A 21,908-nucleotide genomic window follows, 5' to 3' on the forward strand; every position below is an offset into this window, starting at 1 on the left:
ATTTCTACTTCTCTGTCAAAGGTGGATGCAATCTTCTGTGAGAAAGGATTTTCTCATGGAACTTCAAGACTGTTTTACTAAGGTTCAACATAAATATCCTAACATCACTGCTGACATTGAAATTTAAGCAAGAAAATGGTCACAGCATATGCAGATTGCATAATTCACAGAGATGATTAGTACAGAAAACCTGCACTTCTCACTTATATGCAAAAAATAGATTTTTCTTTTGTTTTCAAAAAATTGGCAAAATGTATTATTAATGGAAAATGACACTTTCAAGGTTTTCTGTTAGGTACTACATATTTAAGAAACTAACTGGTACTAACACAGAAAATTATATTCAGTGATGAAAGAATTACTGCTTTGCTGAGAATCGAATCATTCCAAAAATCCACTTCCTGCACATAGTATTTTTGAGAGTTGTCTTATCCGTGAAGTAAAGAGTACCTTGCTACTAACAGAGAAATCAACAGAAACTTCTATTGAAGTTTTGAGTACCACAGAAAATAAAGCCCCTGATCATTCACAAGGAGCTATGATATATTTCATTTATCTGACTGCCAATTAATCAGTTCCATATCTACAACTCCAAGGACCAAATGTCAAATAAAATTATCTACCTAGTCAGTTACCAAGATTAATTATTAAATTAATTAAAAATTATTATTCAGAAATTATTTTTCAAGACCAAATCCAAATATCTGAAAGACTGTTCAGAAGAACAACTCAAACAATAAGTTCTTATCAGTGGCATTCCTATTGCATAAATGCTATTTGCATTAGCCATTTAAACAGAATTCCAACAAGCAAAATACACTAAAGCAGTCACAAATGATTAACAGCTAACACATCAATTTCACCTCGGGCTGTGAACTCACCACTAAAATGAAGCTTATAATCCCATGAGCCCATTCAGTTATAAACTGCAGGTGGCAAATCAGGTGACTACCAGCTACAGTCCCCATGTGTAAAAAAACCAATACCTGAGAAGGTTTTCTCTGCCTCCTTTGGCATCAATTTAACAGGGCAAACAAAACACATGTGTTATTGTTAAAATGTAAGGATGAAGGGCTGTAACAGACCGATGACCTTTAGACCAAATCCAGGCTCTTCACTGCGGTTTAATCAGAAAGCTTGATATGCTTTGTGTACAGATGAGGACAAAGAAATCTAAGACAGGCATAGGATAAACTTGGGAAGAAAATAACTGCGAACTTCCATTAGTGACCTATTTTCTGAAACCAGCTTATCTTATATTGGATTTATGTCCTGCTAAGGATATCCGAATTCCTCAGGACTGAGATAGCTCCCTCACAGGGACAGCTTGTATCACCCAGTGCTGCACAGAACTGTGTTCTGCCTACTGGTTCCCATGCCCAGCACTAGACAGACAACGCAGTGTGTGTTAGCTTAAGATGCTGTCATGGAGGTACAAATAAACTGGTTCAATCCCAGCAGCTTCACTTCATTAATACTGAAGATCATTGTGACACTAATTGATGCTGAGCTTGATCTATTTATCAAGTCCTTTACAAGCAGAAGCTGAAGAATTAAAGTTACTTCGTCATTCACAGAGAGCGAGCAACAACTGCTTAATATTTTGAAGGAATCTTCCTATTGTTTCACAATATACCTTAATTGTATAATGCAATCAATCATAATTCATCACCATAGTTCTCCAGCATTACTTTTACAGCAGTTTTATTCTAATGAGGATTTTTAATAAGAAGATATACTCTCCTTTATCCATAAGAAAAATAATAATAAACTGTTAATCATGGTACAAAGAATATCTCTTGGCACTGACAATGACTCTTGCTTAAGATGAAGCATTTTCATCAGTGAGCTCGTTGTTATGCATTACCAGCATGTGTGCAGTAGCCTAGCGTGACACCAATTTGCATAATTTCTCTCCTCTAACAGGCTTCAAAAATAATAATAGGCATATGAGATAGAATCCATTAATTTTAAACTTCCTTCAGTAGCTATCTTCACGGAGCAGTTATCAAAAGAACCTTTAAAGAATTAAGTTTAATAAATTATAAATGTATTATTTGGGTTACGCTCTCTGGGCCTATAGCCATCTAAGTTGAGCTCTGTAACAAAGACCAAGGCAAATCCAAGAGCAATTGGCTTGACATCTTCCCAGCCAAAAAGACTGACAAAGGGACAATGCCAATACCCACTGCTGCTCATAGTGAATTACTGGACTTGAAAATCAGTTAGGGTTTTGGGGGTACACATAGGTAGAAAAGACAGATAATGATATATACAGAAGCTGCTCAGAGCTGTTACACCTGTGTATGTTATCTAATGACCCCTTAACATACAGGGAGTAACAAAACCAACTTTGTTTTTTTGCTGATCTGAACCCCAAACAGATCTTACCATTTGTTAATATTTAAGGAAAGCAGAAAGATCAATGTGTTAGCAAACTGATATAACCACTGATGGACCTTTTCTTATCTTCTTGGTTTATGCGTTTGTATATTGTGACTTGAGTAGCAAACAGTACTGCTGCAGCACTCTGATTCTCCCCGTAAAAAGTGCGGCTTTGTAATTTCAAAGACTAATTTAGACCTTGGTCCACTTTACTACATGCTCTGATATACGGTCTTCAATAAGAAAGATCTGATTTGTCTTTGTCACACAACGGAAGATGCCTGAAAGTCTACACAATTGACATTTAGGCCTGATGTCTGCTGTTACAAAAACACATCACCAAAATACTCAGCTATCCTATTAAGTGAAAAGGTACTAGCACCCCAGAAGAAAAGTAGATGCCAATATGGACAAGAGCAAAAATTGTCAGAGCTTGCTCCTGCCAGATATTTCACACTGAGAAGCACTAATCCATTTCAACTCCTACTGATCCAGGGGATTTGAAGGAGGTTAACACCTCCAAGAGCTGTGATCCTGAAGAGAGAACAATTTAATAACAACAACAAAATTGCCCATGAACTTTCACAATAGAATTTAAACACAGAACGAAGTACCAAACTGGCCTTTTTCCCTAGATTAACTTTTGGGCTGCTGCAGTCCTGAAGAAACTTAAGAGAATGCCTGAAGTTAATTCACAAAGAGAAAATATGACAGGTAAGAATGGTGTATCATGCACTGAGTAGAGTTACTGTGACCTAGAACAACCAGCCTTTAGCAGTTCATTAGGTACTACTTAGTTTTCTTTTATACATATTATTCAGTTTATGGAACAGCTCTGTGTTCAATACTGTGGGCTTTCAAAATCTGAAAGAGGAAACATTTTGTGATACTACTTGAAAAAACAGAAAGGGAGAATAGATAATATAGTTGTATGTCACCACAAGCAGCACTGAGATATCAGCTAAGGTAAAGTAAAAGTAAATCAGATTGTACAGACAATATGAAACAGGATCTACTGTGCTATGTTTACATCACATTTTTAACAATGCTGTACCTTCAGCCATTATGTTCTATCACTTCCTACAGCAATGGGTCATTTCTCTTCAGTAAGGATACCCTCTGCAAATAGCCCGAGATCCTAACTCTCTTTAAACAGAGAGTACCTGCTAAAAGAGCGAAGTTTGAAGCAGAATAAAAGCATGATGAGCAAAACAGACACTGGCATTATCCACTCAAGAAAGCTATTTTTATATGGTACGAGTGATGTGGTGTAATTAGGATGCTCCTTTTACTTGATAGCATTATAAATAGAGTTTGCACTTCTAATACAATCCTAGGAGTTTGGAGAACTCAAGGGACATTCTTGACTATAATTCACTTCCTGTACTGCAGAAATCTTATCTTATATAGGCTTTAGGTTCTCTGTTTACAAATTGGACAAACTAGTACCTTTCAACAGTAATATCTTGTATTGAAATGTGTCTCCTACACAGACACCCCAAGCTACAGCTCTAAACATTACAGCACTGTTCCATTGCAAGGGCCCTCACAGAAGCCTCATGAGCTGTCCCAAGATAACAGTGCAGAGCCCCCTGGTTTGCTGTCTGTCAGTGTCCCTGGAAGCTCACAGTACGTGCATTTCAGTTTCTCTTGTCAGACACGTGACTTTGTGGACTAGCTCAGCCAGACACAGAGGTTTGCTGACAGCCTGTTCTCCAGTGCCTTGAAATGCTCTCAACTCCACAAGGCCATTTTTAAAGACGTGTGAGGTGAAATAGATATATGCACAGACTTAACAGGGTTTCTGAAAACCCCTTTACTTCACCTATTACAAGGAACATAAATAAACAGTCAAACCAACAGACATCTTGTTTTGACTACATTGTCTCAGCTTCCTGACATCTCAAACACTTTCACCTTCTAACTGACTATAACCAGGAGTCCCCCGTCTCTTCTTTAAAGCTTGTGCCATTTACCCTGAAACATATTTGCTTTTCTTTTCTAAGTCACTCCTCCTGATCTCTGGAGAATGCATCCTTTTTGTGAAAACAGATGCTGATTTTCTTTCAAAATGGCTGATATGAATCCCTCTCCTTTAATCTTCTGGCCTGCCTTGTTAGGTCACTCCTCTTCAAACACACTATGTGATCAAAACCTCCCACTGAAGTCTAGCTTCCCAGTTTAAGTTTAAAGTTTGATAATTGGCTTGTCACGCTGAGTATTCAATCCTTTATTTAATGCCACTCACTCATCACAATTAAATTTTTCCTCTTTGTTAGCTTTTGGCAGGTGTAAAGTTTATTTCAACCTATCTCCAAAAATGGAAGTATAACAGATAAGGCAGATACAACCCCATACAAAGTGATGCTTGCAGTCTGACAGATTTACACAAAAAACTTCCCAATATCAAACAGAAATTATATACTGTACACAGATTCACTGAATTGTCCCAAGTGTTGACAGACTTTCACTATACGCATATTTCTGTAAACAGACTTTCTCCCATCACTACTACTCACACAATGGAAGGTTTGTTACCCAGCTCAGAAAAGCAATGGTTGCCTCAAAAAGATACTCACTTGAGGGTGTTCCAACAAAAACAAGATATTGCTTCTTTGGAAATTGCCATATCTGATTTATATCCTTCTGGTATCAATTGTACAGAGGTAATTTTCTATAATGAATTATTTATTTCTTGTTGTAGTAGACATCTGAGATAGTCATAAATATTTAAATGTTCAGTTAATTCACTAATGAAAGCTGAACTAATTCTAAAATGGGATGTTATCTCAGAGGCATGCTGACCTAACAGTCTGTTCAACTTTTATATTAGTGAAGGCAACCACCATATGGGAAGCACTAACAGGAGATGGAAGAAACCTGATCCTGAAAGATGGTATAGGAACAAGCTAAGGTATCAAGACAGAATATTTTTGTGCCTACCCCAGAAAAATTATCTCACTTTTCTCTAACTCTAGTTTCCCAATTTGTAAAATGTGTGATAACATCCTTCATTCATACTCCTTTGCAATCCCTGGGTTTCTCACTAGCATTCCAGAGAGATTTCCGTTTCAGCAATGGAAATACCTCTCCTCCTTAGACACTGAGTTACTGGCTTGTGTATTGACCTGTGCAACTCCACTATCTTTAGAGCTTCTAAGAAATAATTCGGGCTGCTGGCTGCCTAAAAGCAGTTCAGTACTATGTATGGATTGCAAGAGACTGTGGGCACAAATTCCTTTAAGTTATTTGTCTGCATTGATATCATCCCTCACCTAAACCAGATCAACATAAATGGCTAATAAAAGGATTCATTTATTGTATCCACAATAAGATCACAATAATGCAGTTTACCGAGGTTTGTGAAATCAAAAGAGAACAGAATTTAAAGAAAAAAAATACAAGTCTACATCCATCTAGATTCAGATCAGCCTTGAAAGGTCTTTTCTAATAAACTCACAGCTCTTTTTCAGCTCATATACCCCTCACAGAAGGGAATCCTACTCTGGCAACCATTTTTGCTTCATAATCCATCCCTATCTCTTGGGCAATTCACCTTTGTCTGAACCCCTAAAACACAAACTACTAGTCATTTCTCTAAGAAGGAAGTAACCTGTTTCTCCATCAAACTACTGCTTTCCACCTTCTGGAGAGGCTGACTGCTCCTGTGAAGAGTCTCATCTGCCCTGTAAAACACTTTATTATTCACATTTTGCCCAACTTTTCACAACCTGTTAGTCTACTGGGAAGCATAACATTAGCTGGAAAATGGTCAAACCTCAGAAAAAAATCCTCTCTAAATGTTAACATTTAGTTTTTCGTAGTTTGTTATATTGTAAGCTAACAACCATCCTTTAAGAGCAGACACATAAATGGGATCAAGACGTGTCTCACTTAACTGGGCCTTCTAACAGAAGCTGTGTGTGACAATAATGAACATTGCTGCAGTTAGACACTGGTTTAGCATGCAATCTTATTTTTGAAGGATGCTGTAACAAAGCATTGCCAAGGTAAGACTATAGATCCCTTGCCTAATTCAGTCTAGAACACAGGGCAAACACTACATTCATGAGTTTGGAAGCAAAGGTACTATTGCAAACACTAGGAAATAACATTACAGACTGTGCACAATGCTTTCCTCTCATCACAGCTGAGGAAGGTCATCCAGAGAGAGGTCACAGAGTAAAACGAATGGTTTCAAAGTGCAAATTCATGTATCTTAGCTTCCAGAGGAAAAAAACCAACTCATCTTACAGAGACAGGTTAGTGAAAGCCATGTTCTGCTGGACTTGTTCTCTAAGCAATAATTCTCTCTTTCAAAGACCTCAAACCCACAGTGACATCAGAAAGTATTCACAGGCTTCCTGGACTGCAAGAAGAAAAAAGGAGGAGAAAAAATGAGGAGTTGTAACCCACAGTTCATTCTGTACTTTCAACTATTGATTTTTACTGAAAAAGGAAGAGAAAATCCCTCAGATGCCAGTCAGATTCTGAAGCAGTTGATGTATTTGCTAAATCTGATGTAGAAAGGAAGTACAGCACAGGAAGTGCACTGCAATGTCACAAAATCAGAAGTTATATGGTGTTCTATGTAAAAATTAAACCCTTTAGAGGTTTGAGTTTCACTACATGTACAAAGAAAACACTTTAAAAATGCGGCTGTCAAAAGACGGAGACAATCATGCAAGTTTAATAGTTAAATAGGTCCCCAATAAAGATCTTAAGGAAAGTACTGTAAAATCCAGAATTAATCCTTGACAAGGCAATTAGATTGTGTCAGCAACTGAAGTCATCCTCACCAGAATGACTCCTGTCTTGAGTGGGCTGTACTCCGACATAATGAGCGTGTTCAGGAATCCAAAACATTAGGAGAAAACAGACCTGCTGCAGACAGGAATGTGAACTCTGACTCAAGGAAGATCAGCATGCAAAACTGTTTATCAACTGCAACAACCTGCCCAGAATAATGCCCAGCACGCACAGCACAGTGGATTACATGATTTTGCAATGTAATTATCAGGGCATTTACCTCTCTTGGGAGCTACATTTAAGTGGAAGCTATCATCCTTGGTCCCCGGCCGAGCCATCCTACAGCCATGCTGCTGTCTGAGCATGTACCCCATTCATCCAGACCCAAGCACCAACCATGGACTTGATCTCCTCAACAGACCTTGAGTCTGCCTTCTTGCTACAGACTCACCTGGCAGTCATTGGACTGTTAGCCAACTCTGGCTGCCATCCCTGGGCCTGCCCCCCTGCCTGGCTGGTGTCCTGCCAGATGCCCCACACTCAGTGTGGCCACTGGCCTTGCTGCCTCGCTGGCACCGTGGCTCCCGGCTCACCTGCCCTCACAGGGAAGCCCAGTCCTCGCTGCAGTCCCTGCTGGTACTTTACCCAAGCCCTTTTTAGGCCAGCCTCCCTCAGATCATGCAAAAACTTGCACATTTTTCAAACCAAAGAGTAGTGAGATCTACAGATCTACAGACCCTTGAGCACATATCAAGACACAAAAGCAGTGAGATCAAACAGCCCTATTAACACATGAGCCAGATGAATTTTTCTCATGGTCACTATTTTCACCTTCTTAAAGGAAGACAATTGAAGGTTTGTATGCTACAGTATTGCCTGGTAATAACTGTCAGGGTTCACAGACTCTCAGACTAAACTTTAAAGTCTATATCTTACATTAGATACTGTTTATATAGAAAACGTACATTGAAATCAAAAGCAATGTGGTGTGGAACTTGTAAGACAAACATTTTCAGGTAAGCAAACTCCTTTTTTCTTTTTCTTTTCTTTCTTCACAGAGAATAAACAAGCATTCGAGGCCATAAGGACATCCTGTTCTCAGTTTAGTAATTATTAAGACAACCAATACTTAATTACACAAAACCCCACACTGAAAAGCAGAACCTGCTTTTAAAATTCCTCTCTCCCAAAAACTATTTTCAAATTTAATTATTTTCTTCTTTCTATTAAATAAACAGTTCCTGCAAAATTCTGGCAATTTACTATGTATTGTTTAACAAAATTAGTCTTTGCTGCAAATTATAAAATTATTCTGATTTGTATTTGTTGTCTCTAGAGTTCATGAAAGCATAAGACTAAGTCTGAACAACAACAAAGTATTCTTCCGGCTGATGAAATATTCATATTCATTTGTCATCAAGACTTTAATAAGGACGAATATAGCCTTGTCACTTCTGTTCAGTAAAGGACCAGAAAAGATCTTTCCTTCAATTCTGAATGTCTCCTGAACCAATCCTAATAATTTCCCTTTCCTGTACAAAAGTACAAGAGAATTTCAAATTTACTTTGAAAGATAACTCCATATTTCAGGCAGATAAATAAGGTTTATATACTTGCACCATCCAAAATTTACAGAAATTTTCACCATTAGAACTTCACACTACTACAAAGCTTTCTGCATCTTTCCAGATGTACCACTGTTAAGACTCAGAAAAATTAGAATAAATAAAGAATGAAAACTACACCATAGGTTACCTGACAACTATTAAACATTGAGTATAATAGATTTCTCCTAGTAGTACCATTATGTTTATGACATTCCTCAGAAAAAATAGTCCCAGCAGCAGCAATTCATGCAACTTCTTGTGACTATGACACTGGTGTGACTTCAAGTAGTGCCTGGAGTGCTGCCACAATGATATACAAACAGAAACATAACCATGTAATTTTTCCATTAATTTTCTGACCCTTAATTATTTAATTTAGGACAGGCAGATTATGTATCTGTAACTGACTGCATTCAGAATAGAGAAGAAAGCATGACAAAAGAGCAGAATTTTTAGAGGAAAACACTAAACTTACTCTCCAACCCTCTTTAAAAGTACAATGAGCCTGTGGGTAACTGTAGGAACACATGACAACACCACAATGACCGTGGTCCCTCTTATGAAAGACTGCGAACATGGAGACAGTAACCAAGTGGGCGATGAAAAGAAAGGTGAAAGCTCCAGGAATGGTACCTTACTGTAAGAGCTTGCTACTGGAGTGGGGAAGAGTGTGGAAGATAGAAACAGACCTGTTTCAGAAGTACAGCATGACTTTTTACAGCTCTAGAAACAATTGTGTGCAGCGAATTCCTTCCCTCTGTGCCTCTGAGTGACAACAGTAATTAAGGCAAACACCACCTCCAGAGCCCCAACACGTAAAAACAAAAAAAATAATTTATTGACCCTCGAAGCACTGCAGTGTTGATTGCTGGCTCCAGCTGCTTCAGCAGGTCCTGAAGGTCCTCTACTGCCAGCTTCCTGACTTTCAAACACCTCATTTGCAAGCCTCGCACTGCTTTACTGTGCAGTGCTGACTGCTGGCTCTCAGTCCCAGGGGGTTTCCAGTTTCACTTTCATTTAAGATTATACTACCTTCTTCCTGCCTCACCTGCTTGTTACCAGAGCTTCTGTCACTGCTCCCTGAGCAGCTGCTTGTAGTCCTTCCTTCCCATGTGGTTAACATTCCCTTTATCCAGTCAGCTCATGGTAAAATGCACCTAAGAGTAGAACAGAAACTGGTGCAATACTCAGGTTTGAGCATGCATTAGCAGCAGGTTAATCAGATGTCAGACCGAGCTGATACTGCCAATCATAAGAGAAAGATTAATTTTCTCCAGAGAACTCTCTGAAAACTGGAACTAACTAGTATTTGGCAGCTACAGCCACCTCATGATTTTGCACTTCAGGAACACCTTGCTAGGAATCAGGAGGAATGACTGCAGCATGTGGAGGCAAATATAAAGAAACCTTAAGATAGCTCTACCAAAAATCATACCTTGAGAAAGTGGCACCACTGCAGCCCTCTTGTCCACAGTATACCCCGAAGGCCAAAATGATGTTTTCTCCCCTTTAGTTCTTGTGGAGCTAATCAGATTGCAAAGAACGTGCCCCTGGACACAGACTTTTACACCTGGAAAGACCACCCTAATTTATGAAGGGGGAAGTAGGTGTGCTTTCATCACCACAACTGTTTACAGCTGAAATCACATTACCTGATTTAACAAGTACTCTAAATCGCATTCTTTGGTGTTTTTGCACATGTTTCATTCCCAGTCTTTTAGTCTGTTACAAAGAGCACTCACCTTCCAGCTCAGACAGCAGATGAATTTTCTATTCCAAAGGCCTTTTAGCGGATTGGTCAAAAAAAAGGTGTTCATTTCACAGCAGCCAGTTGGCTGCTATGAGGGAATGTGAAGCATTTTCTCAGCAGTGCCTCTGAATCCTGTGAAGCTCTCAGCTGCACAACCTTAAGCCATCAGAAATCACCACGCCACCACCTTTTGCCCAGCTATTAAACCAGCTGGTTTCTCTGTATTACAACATATATTATTAGCCAGTTGTCATAGTCCTTAACTCTTGAAACTGGAAAGAGGCCAAACTATCACTAGTGAGAAGCAACTTAGCCTACTAACATGAGTCACCAACATATTCCTTTAGTTTATTGTTAGCTGACTTCTGCAGAGCCTCCAAACCTTCTGCCAGCATATAAATTTCTTCTGTAACTATGAAACAAACACCTGAAAGGGAGCTGCACTCATATCACCTTCCTATATATTATCAAATGTTAAACTCGAGTCACTTACTCTAACACTAGTCCTTTCTCTGCATTTGATGAATATATATATATAATTTTCAATACAGCAATCAGTTTAGTTTTATAATAATTTTTCACTGAAACAGTGCCTTGCCACAAAACGTGAGGCATTGTACCAAGTATATCTTATAAGCAAATTCCTTACCTTTCAGCACATTCAAAATGTGCATTACAAAAGAATGTAAGACCAAGAGCTGAAAAATATCCTTCTAATTAAACTAATGGGGAATTTTCCCTATAAATATAGTTTAAATGATTTTTTTAAGACTTTTCAAAAAGCACAAAAGATAAGCCATTTTCAAGTACTCTAACTTTTTGAAGATGTACTATTTTTCCTTGAATTCATTTTTAATCATGAAAAAAATGTTGAATTATGTACCATATCTACTGTATTTATCTCATAATCTCTCCTGGCTTGCCTCTCAGAACCATTAATTCAATGCTCCACCTGCTGCAGTTGCTCATACTGCAAGTGACATTTATGTTAGGTTTGTTTCCTCAGAAGAAAATGTATTAGGAAAGGTAATCTGACAGGTCTTTGTATCCATTTCACAGGCTACACACAAATTTTAAAGATCATCCATGTTACTATTCACAGAAACGATGAGAGAACAAGTGAAGACAACATGATGTGCACCAAACATGCCCTCTTCTTTCAAGTGAGGTGGAATTAATCACATCTATCATTCAGCCCTCCAGTAGGTCTAAAATACAGTGTAAAAAATATACAAGGAGACATGAAAACTGCCATCCCACTCTACATCTTTCACAAAGCCTCCTACTTCACACACTCAGACTGAGTTTATTCCCCATACATCCAGGAAAATTATCAACAGCAATACTGCATTCTTTCAATATCAGAAATAAGGCTTTTAATTTACTTCTTTTTCAGGACACATTTTATAGCAACTCGGTAGAGCAAATAGAATGGTGTAACAAATAGCTCAGTGACAAGCTGTATGGATGTACCATAACATAACAGCACTGTCCCATGGCACAGAGGAGGTCAGTGAACACTAGTTACATCCAGAATGTCCAGCTAACATATTCAGAGATCAGAAACCCGAAGGAACCTGAAGGGAACAGCTTCTGCTCTCCCTATGCCTCCAGGTTTTTCTGGCTAATCCTACAGTATTAAAAAATATGCAATAACAGGGACAGGGAACTTTCCAATAATTTCTCCTTTTCCTAAATAAAAACATCACCTGTGCTGAAGAATAGCTGTTTAAAATGGTTTTTAAAATAAAAGCCTCAGTAAGGTGACAGATCCTGCAAAATGTGGTGAGCTGCTAATCATTTGCAAGCAAATAATTTTCTACCACCTGCCGGAGTCTTGGTATGTTCAGAGGACTGACCCTCAGGCCTTCTTAACCCTACAGGTAACCTTTTCTCTGAAAATCATTGTACCACACTAGGCTATTCTCCATTTCCATTTTCTCTCTGTTTATCGTAAGGAAAGATCTGCAAGAGAGAAGAGTTACTGAAACCTCCTGTCCTGCTTGTCTTTCAGGCCCAAACTAACCACCCTTCTACCCTTCAGTTCATGCTAAGCTGGACAACAGAGGATAGCAGAAGTAGGAAGACCACGGAAGAGATGAGAACTGTCAACAGCACTGGTCACTAAAGAATAACAGAACAAATTATTCTTACAGCTGTACTATCATTAACCATTTCCCTCTTTCTGTGACATGTGCACAATGCCTAAGCTGAGGGCAGAAGTAGCAGAGAACACTGTCATGAATCAGGAAACTCTCCACCAGGCAGAGTTCAGTAAAATTCTGCTTGTGCAGGAAAATATTTATGAAACAATGGATGGGATTCTGCTTTTTTCCAAGCAGTAGTCAAATGCAAAGACAAGGTTCCTTTTGGGATCAGCATCACTCTTCTAGTTCTATGCCTACCCAGGAAATCATGAAGACCAGAGACAGTGCTCTTTCAAACTGTTTTAAAGCACCATTTTGTTGTTTCAGATTTCAATGCCAAGAAACAAATGTTCCCTAAATATTTCTATATTTTCCTTTATTATCCACAAAAAAGTGCCAGAGATGTCTCTACCTTCTGATACCTAAATAAGAGCCCAGCCTATTTTTATATACAGGACACCATTTCCATATGAATCTCAAATCTCTATTAAGTGTCCACCTTACAGCTGTACTTAAGCAGCCCACAGTAAAAAAAAGCACCCTCTTCCTTTGCAGGATACCTCCTGCACTGTAGAATATTATAAAGTCTTTACCAAAACATTTACAGTATTCTTTATGTTACTGACACAGAGTCCTGCTAAAAAACTGTTCTGCAAAAAACTTCTCTCTCCTGAAAGCCATAGAAAACAGAACCCCTGGAACAAGATGCAGGACTGCAGTTAAAAAGCTCTATTTGAGACTTGCACACCTGAGTCCAAGAAAGGGGAAAGGCTGGGAAGGCAGCAAAGACAGGCACAATTGCATACCTAGGAGTTCAGTACAGCCTCCATTGTGGAGCTGGAACTGCATCAAGGACAGAATAGAGGTTGACTTGGTACTATGATAAACTGATATACTTGGGGCTTAGGGCAGCCTTACCAGAGTAGGTACCACAACACTCCACAAGATCTTCCACCTAGTCCCAAAACATTTATATATTTTCAAGTCACAACGCATTTTGGAGAAGAAACTGTGGCATACCGTACAGATCAGTGTACATTCTATAGCTGTATCTATCTTGCAAAGACAGCTTTGTCAAGGACACGGGCATCTGCTGGCTAATAGGAGTCAAATCTTTTATACACAAGGATAACTGCGTATCTCTGCAAAAAATGTGCTAATCTAACTATATTTTGTCTTGCAAGGGTGAAGATCACCTTAGCGCGACAGTGCCAACTGTCTTGTCATTAGCTCCATTATCACAATGACTTCAAAAGAGCTGCTCTTGTTACTACACACACATACACATAAGAACTCCTGCAAGAACTTCTGGGGGTTTTTAAAGAGCTAACACTTACAATATGTAAATCCTTAGTTGGAACCTGTTACCTACAGTATTAATATTTTCAGTGAACTGATTTTTGGATAATGAAATCCCCAGGTTCCATTTCACAATAGGTTGACACTGACAGAGCCATGAATCCTGATGAGAAAGAGAGCTACCATTTTATATTTTTGGCAAAGAACCCAAGTAGGAAGAAGTATACCATGAGTCAATTCTTCAGACAGGAGTTATAATGAAAGCAGTACAGGCTGCACTCCTCACAATCCATTCTTTCTTATAGTATGAAGGTTGTAAAAGCTTATTCCTCCTCCAGTACTGTAGGCACTGCATCACATCATAACCATCAAGACTACAAACTCGTAACTCGAGACTAACAGCTTTTAAGGTGGGCTTTATAACAATCACTCTTTTGAAAGAAGCCAACGAGTAAGGCCTGTAGAAAACAAGCACCAAATTTTCTTTCGGAAACGAGACTGAAAATGAGACTAAAATGAGACTAAAAAATATACCTAAGAATTTTACCAGTCACAGGTATTTGTATTTCATCATGCCATGCACTGCTCAGTTCAAAAGTCACTCTCTAGCCAGTAGTTCCTGCGCTGCAGTAGAAGGAGAAATGGCTGAACAAGCCCACAGTCACCAGGGCAGTTCAACCCTTAGGCAATGTCCGTGAATGGAATTAACACCTCTCAAATACAGCTGTGCTGTTACAAATGTAGGAAGGCCCCACTGCAAAATAACAACAGTCAGTAATTGTTATTTTTAATTACATGTTCTCAGTAACTTTCTTTCACAGTATTCTTGGTATTAAGAAGAAATCAGGAGTCAGCTATTTTGCCTAGCTCAATAGCTTAATTTCATTACTTGAGAAAGAAAAAAATAAAAAGCTAAGAAATACAGCTCCAAGCAGAGCAACAGTTCCCAGCTACTAGCTGACCATCTGTAAGACAATTATGACATGTTAGCAGAATGAGAAAAGGATTTGTCTATTTTGCAGGAAGGGAGTCAGAAAACCACATTTGTTTTTTTCTCCAGGGTGCCATAAATGGCAACATTTAAAAACTCTTTCTTACCTAATCCAGTTTGATTCAGGACTTGCAGTGTTCTCAGCTGCTGAAACAACAAACAGAAAAAGCAAAAGCTTGACAGTCTTCAAGACACTTGAGATCTCTGGCATTTCTCCAGCTATTTCAAAGTAAAAGGCTACAGTTGTTGACATATACAAACCCGACTGACTGCATTACAGTTCTATTCCAAAGCTGACTAACAACAAAAGACAAGGAGAAAAATTAAAGGTTGCATTCCTTACCTGACATAGCTCCTGTTAGCCATATGCTCAGCTCAGCAAAAGGTACTGTCTCTCTGAGCAATAAACCTAGAATAGGTAAAGGCTGAATTATTAACAAGAACATGAGGAGGCCTCAAAAGCACATGATGAATGAAACAGAAATTCAAAGCTTACAGTCTGATTTAGTTTGTAAAGGGAACTTAGTTGAATCAATCTATTTTGAACACTAAATGGCATATAGAAAGAAGGATGATGCCTTATTGCAATGCAGGAGAATGATGAACACAGTCCCTTAAACTGCCTTCATACCTGTCTTTTACAATGTACAATTTCAGTAAAATAGAAATATCTGGCTTTTAACATATGGTTCTTGTATACATTCCCATTCCAGTGGTCAGCTCTCTTTTCAGTCATTAACTGCTTATGTGCTTCCAACACTCTGGTTTGGCCTCCAGATTTTTGTGCCCAACACTGTAGATGTGCTCTTCAAGCAACTTATAATTGCACTGATACAGTCCCTAAGTTCATACTGTATTTCAGGTTGAAAATTGGGTCATCCAATTAACTTTGAATATGGCACAGCACAGCAGGAGTGAAATCTATGGATATCTGGGCAAAGGCTGGAACTACTTTACACAGCCTTGTGTCTTTGATACTGCTGATGGCAATTAGAAAGTACCAACGAAGGTAAGAAACCTTGCCAGGATGAAAGGGGAAATTGATATCAATTTTTCCTCTCGAGAGAGAATTCTCTAGTTCCTCTGTATTCTGTTCTGCACAATTCTCATTATTACCTGCAATGCCACGCAGCAGACACTAATGATTAGGACAGCATTCAGAAAAGCACTTTATCAGTTCAGTCACTTCACAGTGCTCCATTTAGTCGCTGGGTTCCTAATTTTAGGGGTGGGGGACACAGGACTCATCTTAAGTATTCAAATGTGAATATCCACATTGAAATTGGACATTTACAGTGACATTCACAACAGTGAGAAAGTAGGACCAGCATATGGAGCCTGAAAGGGACCATCACTCAGGAAAAGTACATATCAGAAACTCTTTGTCTGCATGGTGCTTCTGTGAAACTGGGACCGAGAGCCTTATCTTCCATATTCCACTCAAGCACCTTCCCCTACTTGGATTTCACCTTTTTGTCTTAAACCTTATTCTCAACTCCAGGTTTGAATCTCGGGCAGTGAAGTGGCTGGTTCTCACAATTAGACACAAAGGAATATGCACAATTAGTTTCTGAAATACTAGGATTAATATTAGTTCCAGGTAACTACAAGGCAAACAGAGTTTATTTATTAACTGAGGTGCTCTCTGCTTTACAGAGTTGACCTGGGAATAATAATTCAGCTCAGATTAAATACAGGCAGATCTTTGGTTTTTTTCACCAAAATGCCCAGCTTAATATATTGTTGAAGCTTTCAGCCATGTACGGTGACCCCTCTAGAAATTATATCCCTTTCAACTGTTTCCAGCAGCTTACCACAGAAATCTCCAGGGGTTAGTGGAAGCATTGCTCTGTGAATTGGAGAGGTAAATGATTCCCTATTGTTTCTGATACAGTAATGACATGAGACTGAAGGAGATGGAATTTTCTTGTGAATCACAGAAAGTGTGTAAAGTGAGCCAGGTCCATGCAAAACCAAAAAATACAGTGTACATGCAGAATGTTAGACAAACAGCTGCCTGAACAGACTGACAGCAGTAATTATGCCGTTATTTCAATGTGTTCAATGCTGAACACATTCACCAGCACAGCACACAGAACACACCTCTCTCCACAGTCCATATGTTACCATCAGCACAGGAAGAAGGGAAGGAAAAGAAAAGTGACTCCAGCAACTTTAATTCTCTTCAACTGTAATGACATCAGAGATAAGCAGGCAAACTTGGATCCATCTTCCACACCCGTATACTTTCTCTTGATATTCTGACCCAGAAAGTAGCGGCTACAAGGGCAGAGGAGAAAGATGCAAATACTGTGGGCTAGATTTAACTCTTCCCTTATTCTGAGACATTTGAATCTCATACATGTTTTACTACTAAAAGTGACTCCTTTTATTAATTCATAGCATGCCACGCCAGGAGATTAATTAGTTTTCCTGAATTTTCATCTATTTCATAAGAAACATTGTAAAATTAGCTTAGTCTACTGTTTCCGCACATGCAGTTCTGCAAACATCTCCTTTTTCCACATCCAAACAGTACTCCCTCTCCTCACAGCAGGGCACAGTCCCTGTCTGAGGAAGAAACAACTAGATGAGGAGTAGAGAAAAAGAGGACCAGCCAGCAAGAAGCTACTGACACGCCTTGTTCCCTACAAAACAGCAGCCAAGAATGAAAAGTGTCATAATCCCTCCCCCCTCATCATGTGCCATTCCCACAGGCCAATTCTCAGCTGTGTTCAGCAGAGCTTCTTGCCTACTGTGCAGCATTCAGATGGAAAAGCTCAGCCCTACATGGTCAGACATTTATCCCAGAGCAGCAACATTACAGACACAGCCATCCAGCTCTTCAGCTTTGGGACAAGGAAAGCATGTACTGCCTTACACAATGCATTATTCAGAGAAACTTCTCCTCCCCAGGGAAAAATTCCCTGCAGCAATTTTGCACAATTAAACAACAGCAGTTTCTCAAATTATTTTTCAGATTTCTGATGTGGCACGTGAATCACGAGGCCTTGCTCTGTTAATGCTGCATCAAGTTCATTGTGGGGTTTCCTCTTGCTGAAGTACCACACAGACCAGCCACATCTCATCACTCCAGACAAACCACCCTTTCCTCACTATTTACGTCACGCCTCCAACTGTCAAACCCTCTGGGCAAAGAGGTGAAAGCTGAACAAAAGGCAGGACAAGTCAGGAAGGCACTAGCAGGAGACTGGTTTCATGCATTTCATTCATCTGTCTCCAGTTCTACCTGCAGTGCAGTCAACCCACTGTCCACAAACAGAAGAACAGGTGCCTTCCTCAGCTGCACACTGTAACTCCTTGGTAACCAACACCTTCACTGTGCACTTCCTGATGCAGCTCCCTTACCTTCTTCCTATCTCCCCTCCCCTTTTTAGGAGCTACATGGCTTTATCAAGCAGCACAGAAATAAGCCACCACAGCAAATGAGTCCTCATGTTTGATTTCTCAGGTTAGCACTGTGAGGAATATGGCTCCATATTTTCATTTCTAATGCAGGAATCTTTACTAGAAATGCCCATTCTGAACTTGTGTCTTGGATGATTGCCACATACATTGCAGCTTGCTTATTCTGCTGCAGTACAGTTCTGTTCAAACTGATGAAAAGGAATTAAACAGTAACAACAACAAAAACATTCCTACTGAATGAAGTGTTGATTGTTCCTGCAGTTGCAGAGCACTCCCAACTTCCCTAAAACAATCTGTTCTCTGTCTCTATGTTACTGAAGTTGAGCCATAAAGTAGACTGGTAAAAAGTTTCAGGCTCACCTTGCCAGTTATGCTCAGGGTTTGTATGAGGCTTTTTTCCCCCTTCTCCTTTTCTGTTGCTGATCCATAGGCTCTCCTCTCTTGTATTTCCTTGGATTACTAGAATTCATTTCTAAGGAAGGTAACTTTGTAAGAACTAACAAAAGAGAAGCTATAAACACACAGTATATCTCACAAAGTGCGTTCAGATGACAACTTAAAACTAGGGCAAGGTTAAAAAAACTCCAAACAACAAAACCCACCAACCAAATCCTTAAGAAGAACAAAAGCAAAACATTATGATAATTTTCAGGACTTCAAAACCCTTTCCTTTATATGAATGTTCTTTGATTACTCTCACACCACTGCACAGTGAATCAGCACTTTATTCATTACTCCCCTCTCTTCCACTTCCTCAGTGGCAGAAGGCTGGTAAAGACAGTAACTTCTGTTTTCGTGACACAAAATGTGTCTCTTCCCCAGACAAGCCTGCACTCAGGAGTCCCTTGTTAGTGAGCCTCTCCAGGCATTAGTGCAGCAAGAATCATTGTCTTTGTCCAATGAACTTTTTATTGTGAACGCATTTGGCAAGAACACTGCAAAACTGGTCCTGGCAGCTCTTAAAGCAACTAAACAGCCAGTGCACTGCTCACTAAATCTCTCCTCCTTGTAGTAAGAAAGTCAATAATACAGGTACAATATTTCTTCTAATTAAGGATTTTGGATGGTACCGGATAAATCACTTACTCTGCACATCCATCAACAGGGCAGCACATAACGCCAAGGAAGGAATCAGAGTGTGGCCCTCTCTCCTATGTGCATAACTGTAGTGCTGCAGATAATGCTCCTAAAGCCTCCTAACTGTGGAACACCAAGAAGCAGGAAATACCAGCACAGAAGTTCATATTTTCCCTGTATCTAAAACAATCAATTTGCACTTAAACTGACTTTTCATTTTTAAAAGGGTGTGAAATGGCTTTTAGAAATCCATATCCACCTTGACTTCTAGCCAGATTACCATATGAAAATCTCAGCCCAAGAGAAAAACAGCTCTGCTTGGTTCCTCACATTTTTATTTTTTGAATAAAACTTGGGTGAACTCTTCTGTTTTTACTTTTTGTGCTACAATATCAATAATTAACACCAATTTGGATTTAACACTTGAGGATTAAAGGGTATAAGGTTAGAAAATTAACTGCATTATAGTTTGCAATTGCACATTAAGAATGAGCTGGACTTCAATTTGAGGGCATAAAACGGGTCTAGAAAATGAACTCTTTGTATTTTCAGAACACATTCTACAAGACTCCACAGTAGGTTAAGATATATCCAAGTCACTGTTTTTACCAGAAAAGAACTCAGTAACTGCATCTGACTTTCTGACAGTGACCACTATTATTACACATCATACTACCTGAAATTTCTGTACAAGAACATAGTTTCCCACCTAATAATTTCAAAATACTTCAAAACACTGATCTTTGGCTTTCAGTGCAATGAAACTGAAATTCCAGAGTGTTGCTTTTGAAGGGGAGAATGAAGTGAGAAAACCTAGCTTTTAAAAGTGAAAACTAAAACCCATTTTGTATTCACAAAAATAGATGCACTGCTTCAGAGAAATAACTGGAAAGACATTTTAAGTTAGCCTCGTCTCAATTTGTGTGTAGTATCATCTATGGATAACGCTACCTTTTCCTTTCTTTTGCTAATATACCATACCTCTATGTACGAGGAAGGAAGAAAAGGACACTACATTTGCTTAAAGGCATTTGTCAAGTGTTATAGTATTCGCAATGTGCATTATGGTTCACTAGTTACTAGAAGGTCGCTTAAAGAAGTATTGTACACGAGAGTCAGATCTAGTTCGGTATTTAGGGAAACTTACAGAGACTTTTCTTCAGTAATTCAGGGCCTGAATCCCGTGTCACGCCCACTTACTTCTTGCATTGTAGTATCTTCTGCCATTTTTAATCATGGGGATTTTTTACCCTGAGTATTGCTTACCTATGGATTTTGGAAAAACAGGTACAGCTGGTCAGCCCCTGCGGAGGCTGGGTACCCGCACAGCCTCAGCAGCAGTGCTTGCAATGGCGCTGCACCAGCGGCCCCGGGCAGCCCAGGACCCACCTCAGCGGGGCAGAGGCCGCCTCCCCTCCCCGCCGCAATCCCTGGGGCTGAGAGCAGACTTCGCTGGGGCTACGGCAAGCTCCCGGCGCCAGCGACAAGCCCTGCCAGCGCCGACTCCCTCAGAGCGGTGACAAGCCCTGCCCGGCTCTGAGCGCCAGACGGCTGCAAGGCAAATGGCGAGCGCCATTTCGAAGCCCCTCACGGTTTTGAGGCGCGACCCCCATCCCACCCGGCGGCGGGCCGGGTCCGCAGGGCCGGAGACCTGGCGGGAGCTGAGCACACCTCAGAGACAGTGTTCTCTCTATCTCCGCACAGCTAAAGAGCTGGGATCCCGGCCGCTCGCCCCCCACCCCGGGCCGAGCGCGGAGGCGGCGGCGGCCCCTGCTGTGCCGGGGCGGTGCTCGGTCCCGTGAGGCGGCGCGCGCCGGTCCCTCCGAGCGGGCGCGGCCCGGCGGCTCCGGGCGAGGTGAGCGGGGGCAGGGCCGGGGGCGTTCGGGAGAGGCCGGTTAACACCGTGAAAGAGTAATGTTCAATGAGCTTTCACAGAGATAAAACCAATGCGTAGATGTACATAGCTAGCAGCATCACTGGGACTAAACGCCTCAGTCGCCTCTGTGCATTCAGTTCGTCGTGGAGAACAGGGAATTGCGAGCGCAGCTCCACCTGCGCTCTGAGAAAGGGGTCCCGGTGAAGGAAATTATTTTATAAAGCACTTCTTCCCCCTTTGGGTGTGAATGGGGAGGAGGTGTCCCAGCTCTGGACTTCTCCTTTGTACCCATTAGTCTTTATTTGAGCTTGGTTATAACCATTTTTCAGATTGGTTGTGGTTGCCTGATAAGAAGAAACTCAGATAGGTATTTCTCTTAGACACTTTTCTTCGTTTACAAAAAAATCTTAGTAAAAGGGGAGGCTGTTCCTTTGCTCAATATGCCCATGCTTTTTTCCTTGTGAGTACATCACAGGGGCTCTTTCTCACTCAGTTTTCTGCAGCAATCTCTCTGCGTTTTTCCAGCTCATCAGGACCACCCTCTGCTTTTCCATGGAGGTTGTAACTGTACCCATCTCATACAATCTGTTACAAAGAG

The 21,908-nt window shown here is 40.2% G+C and overlaps 1 protein-coding gene across 12 annotated transcripts in view; it reads right to left on the minus strand.

Moving 5' to 3' along the window:
- The window catches only part of MYO3B (myosin IIIB), a 201,484-nt gene extending 179,598 nt beyond the window's left edge, over nucleotides 1-21,886 (minus strand). For 7 of the 12 annotated variants that reach the window (XM_027636968.1, XM_027636975.1, XM_027636977.1 and 4 more), the window contains exons 1-5: nucleotides 21,106-21,216; nucleotides 20,582-20,700; nucleotides 18,718-18,829; nucleotides 15,272-15,337; nucleotides 15,036-15,075 (exon numbers count right to left, since the gene is read on the minus strand). In XM_027636968.1, coding sequence (XP_027492769.1) covers nucleotides 15,036-15,075; nucleotides 15,272-15,278 — 47 coding nt within the window. In that variant the 5' untranslated portion in view covers nucleotides 15,279-15,337; nucleotides 18,718-18,829; nucleotides 20,582-20,700; nucleotides 21,106-21,216. Of the gene's footprint in view, nucleotides 1-15,035; nucleotides 15,076-15,271; nucleotides 15,338-18,717; nucleotides 18,830-20,581; nucleotides 20,701-21,085; nucleotides 21,217-21,799 lie in introns of those variants that run through there. The other 5 variants (XM_027636973.1, XM_027636967.1, XM_027636969.1 and 2 more) reach the window with 5 other exon arrangements.
- Nucleotides 21,887-21,908: the final 22 nt, after the last annotated feature.

Source organism: Corapipo altera, unplaced genomic scaffold (assembly GCF_003945725.1).
Source record: "Corapipo altera isolate COAL_440 unplaced genomic scaffold, ASM394572v1 45, whole genome shotgun sequence".
In the NCBI taxonomy this organism is placed as follows: domain Eukaryota; kingdom Metazoa; phylum Chordata; class Aves; order Passeriformes; family Pipridae; genus Corapipo; species Corapipo altera.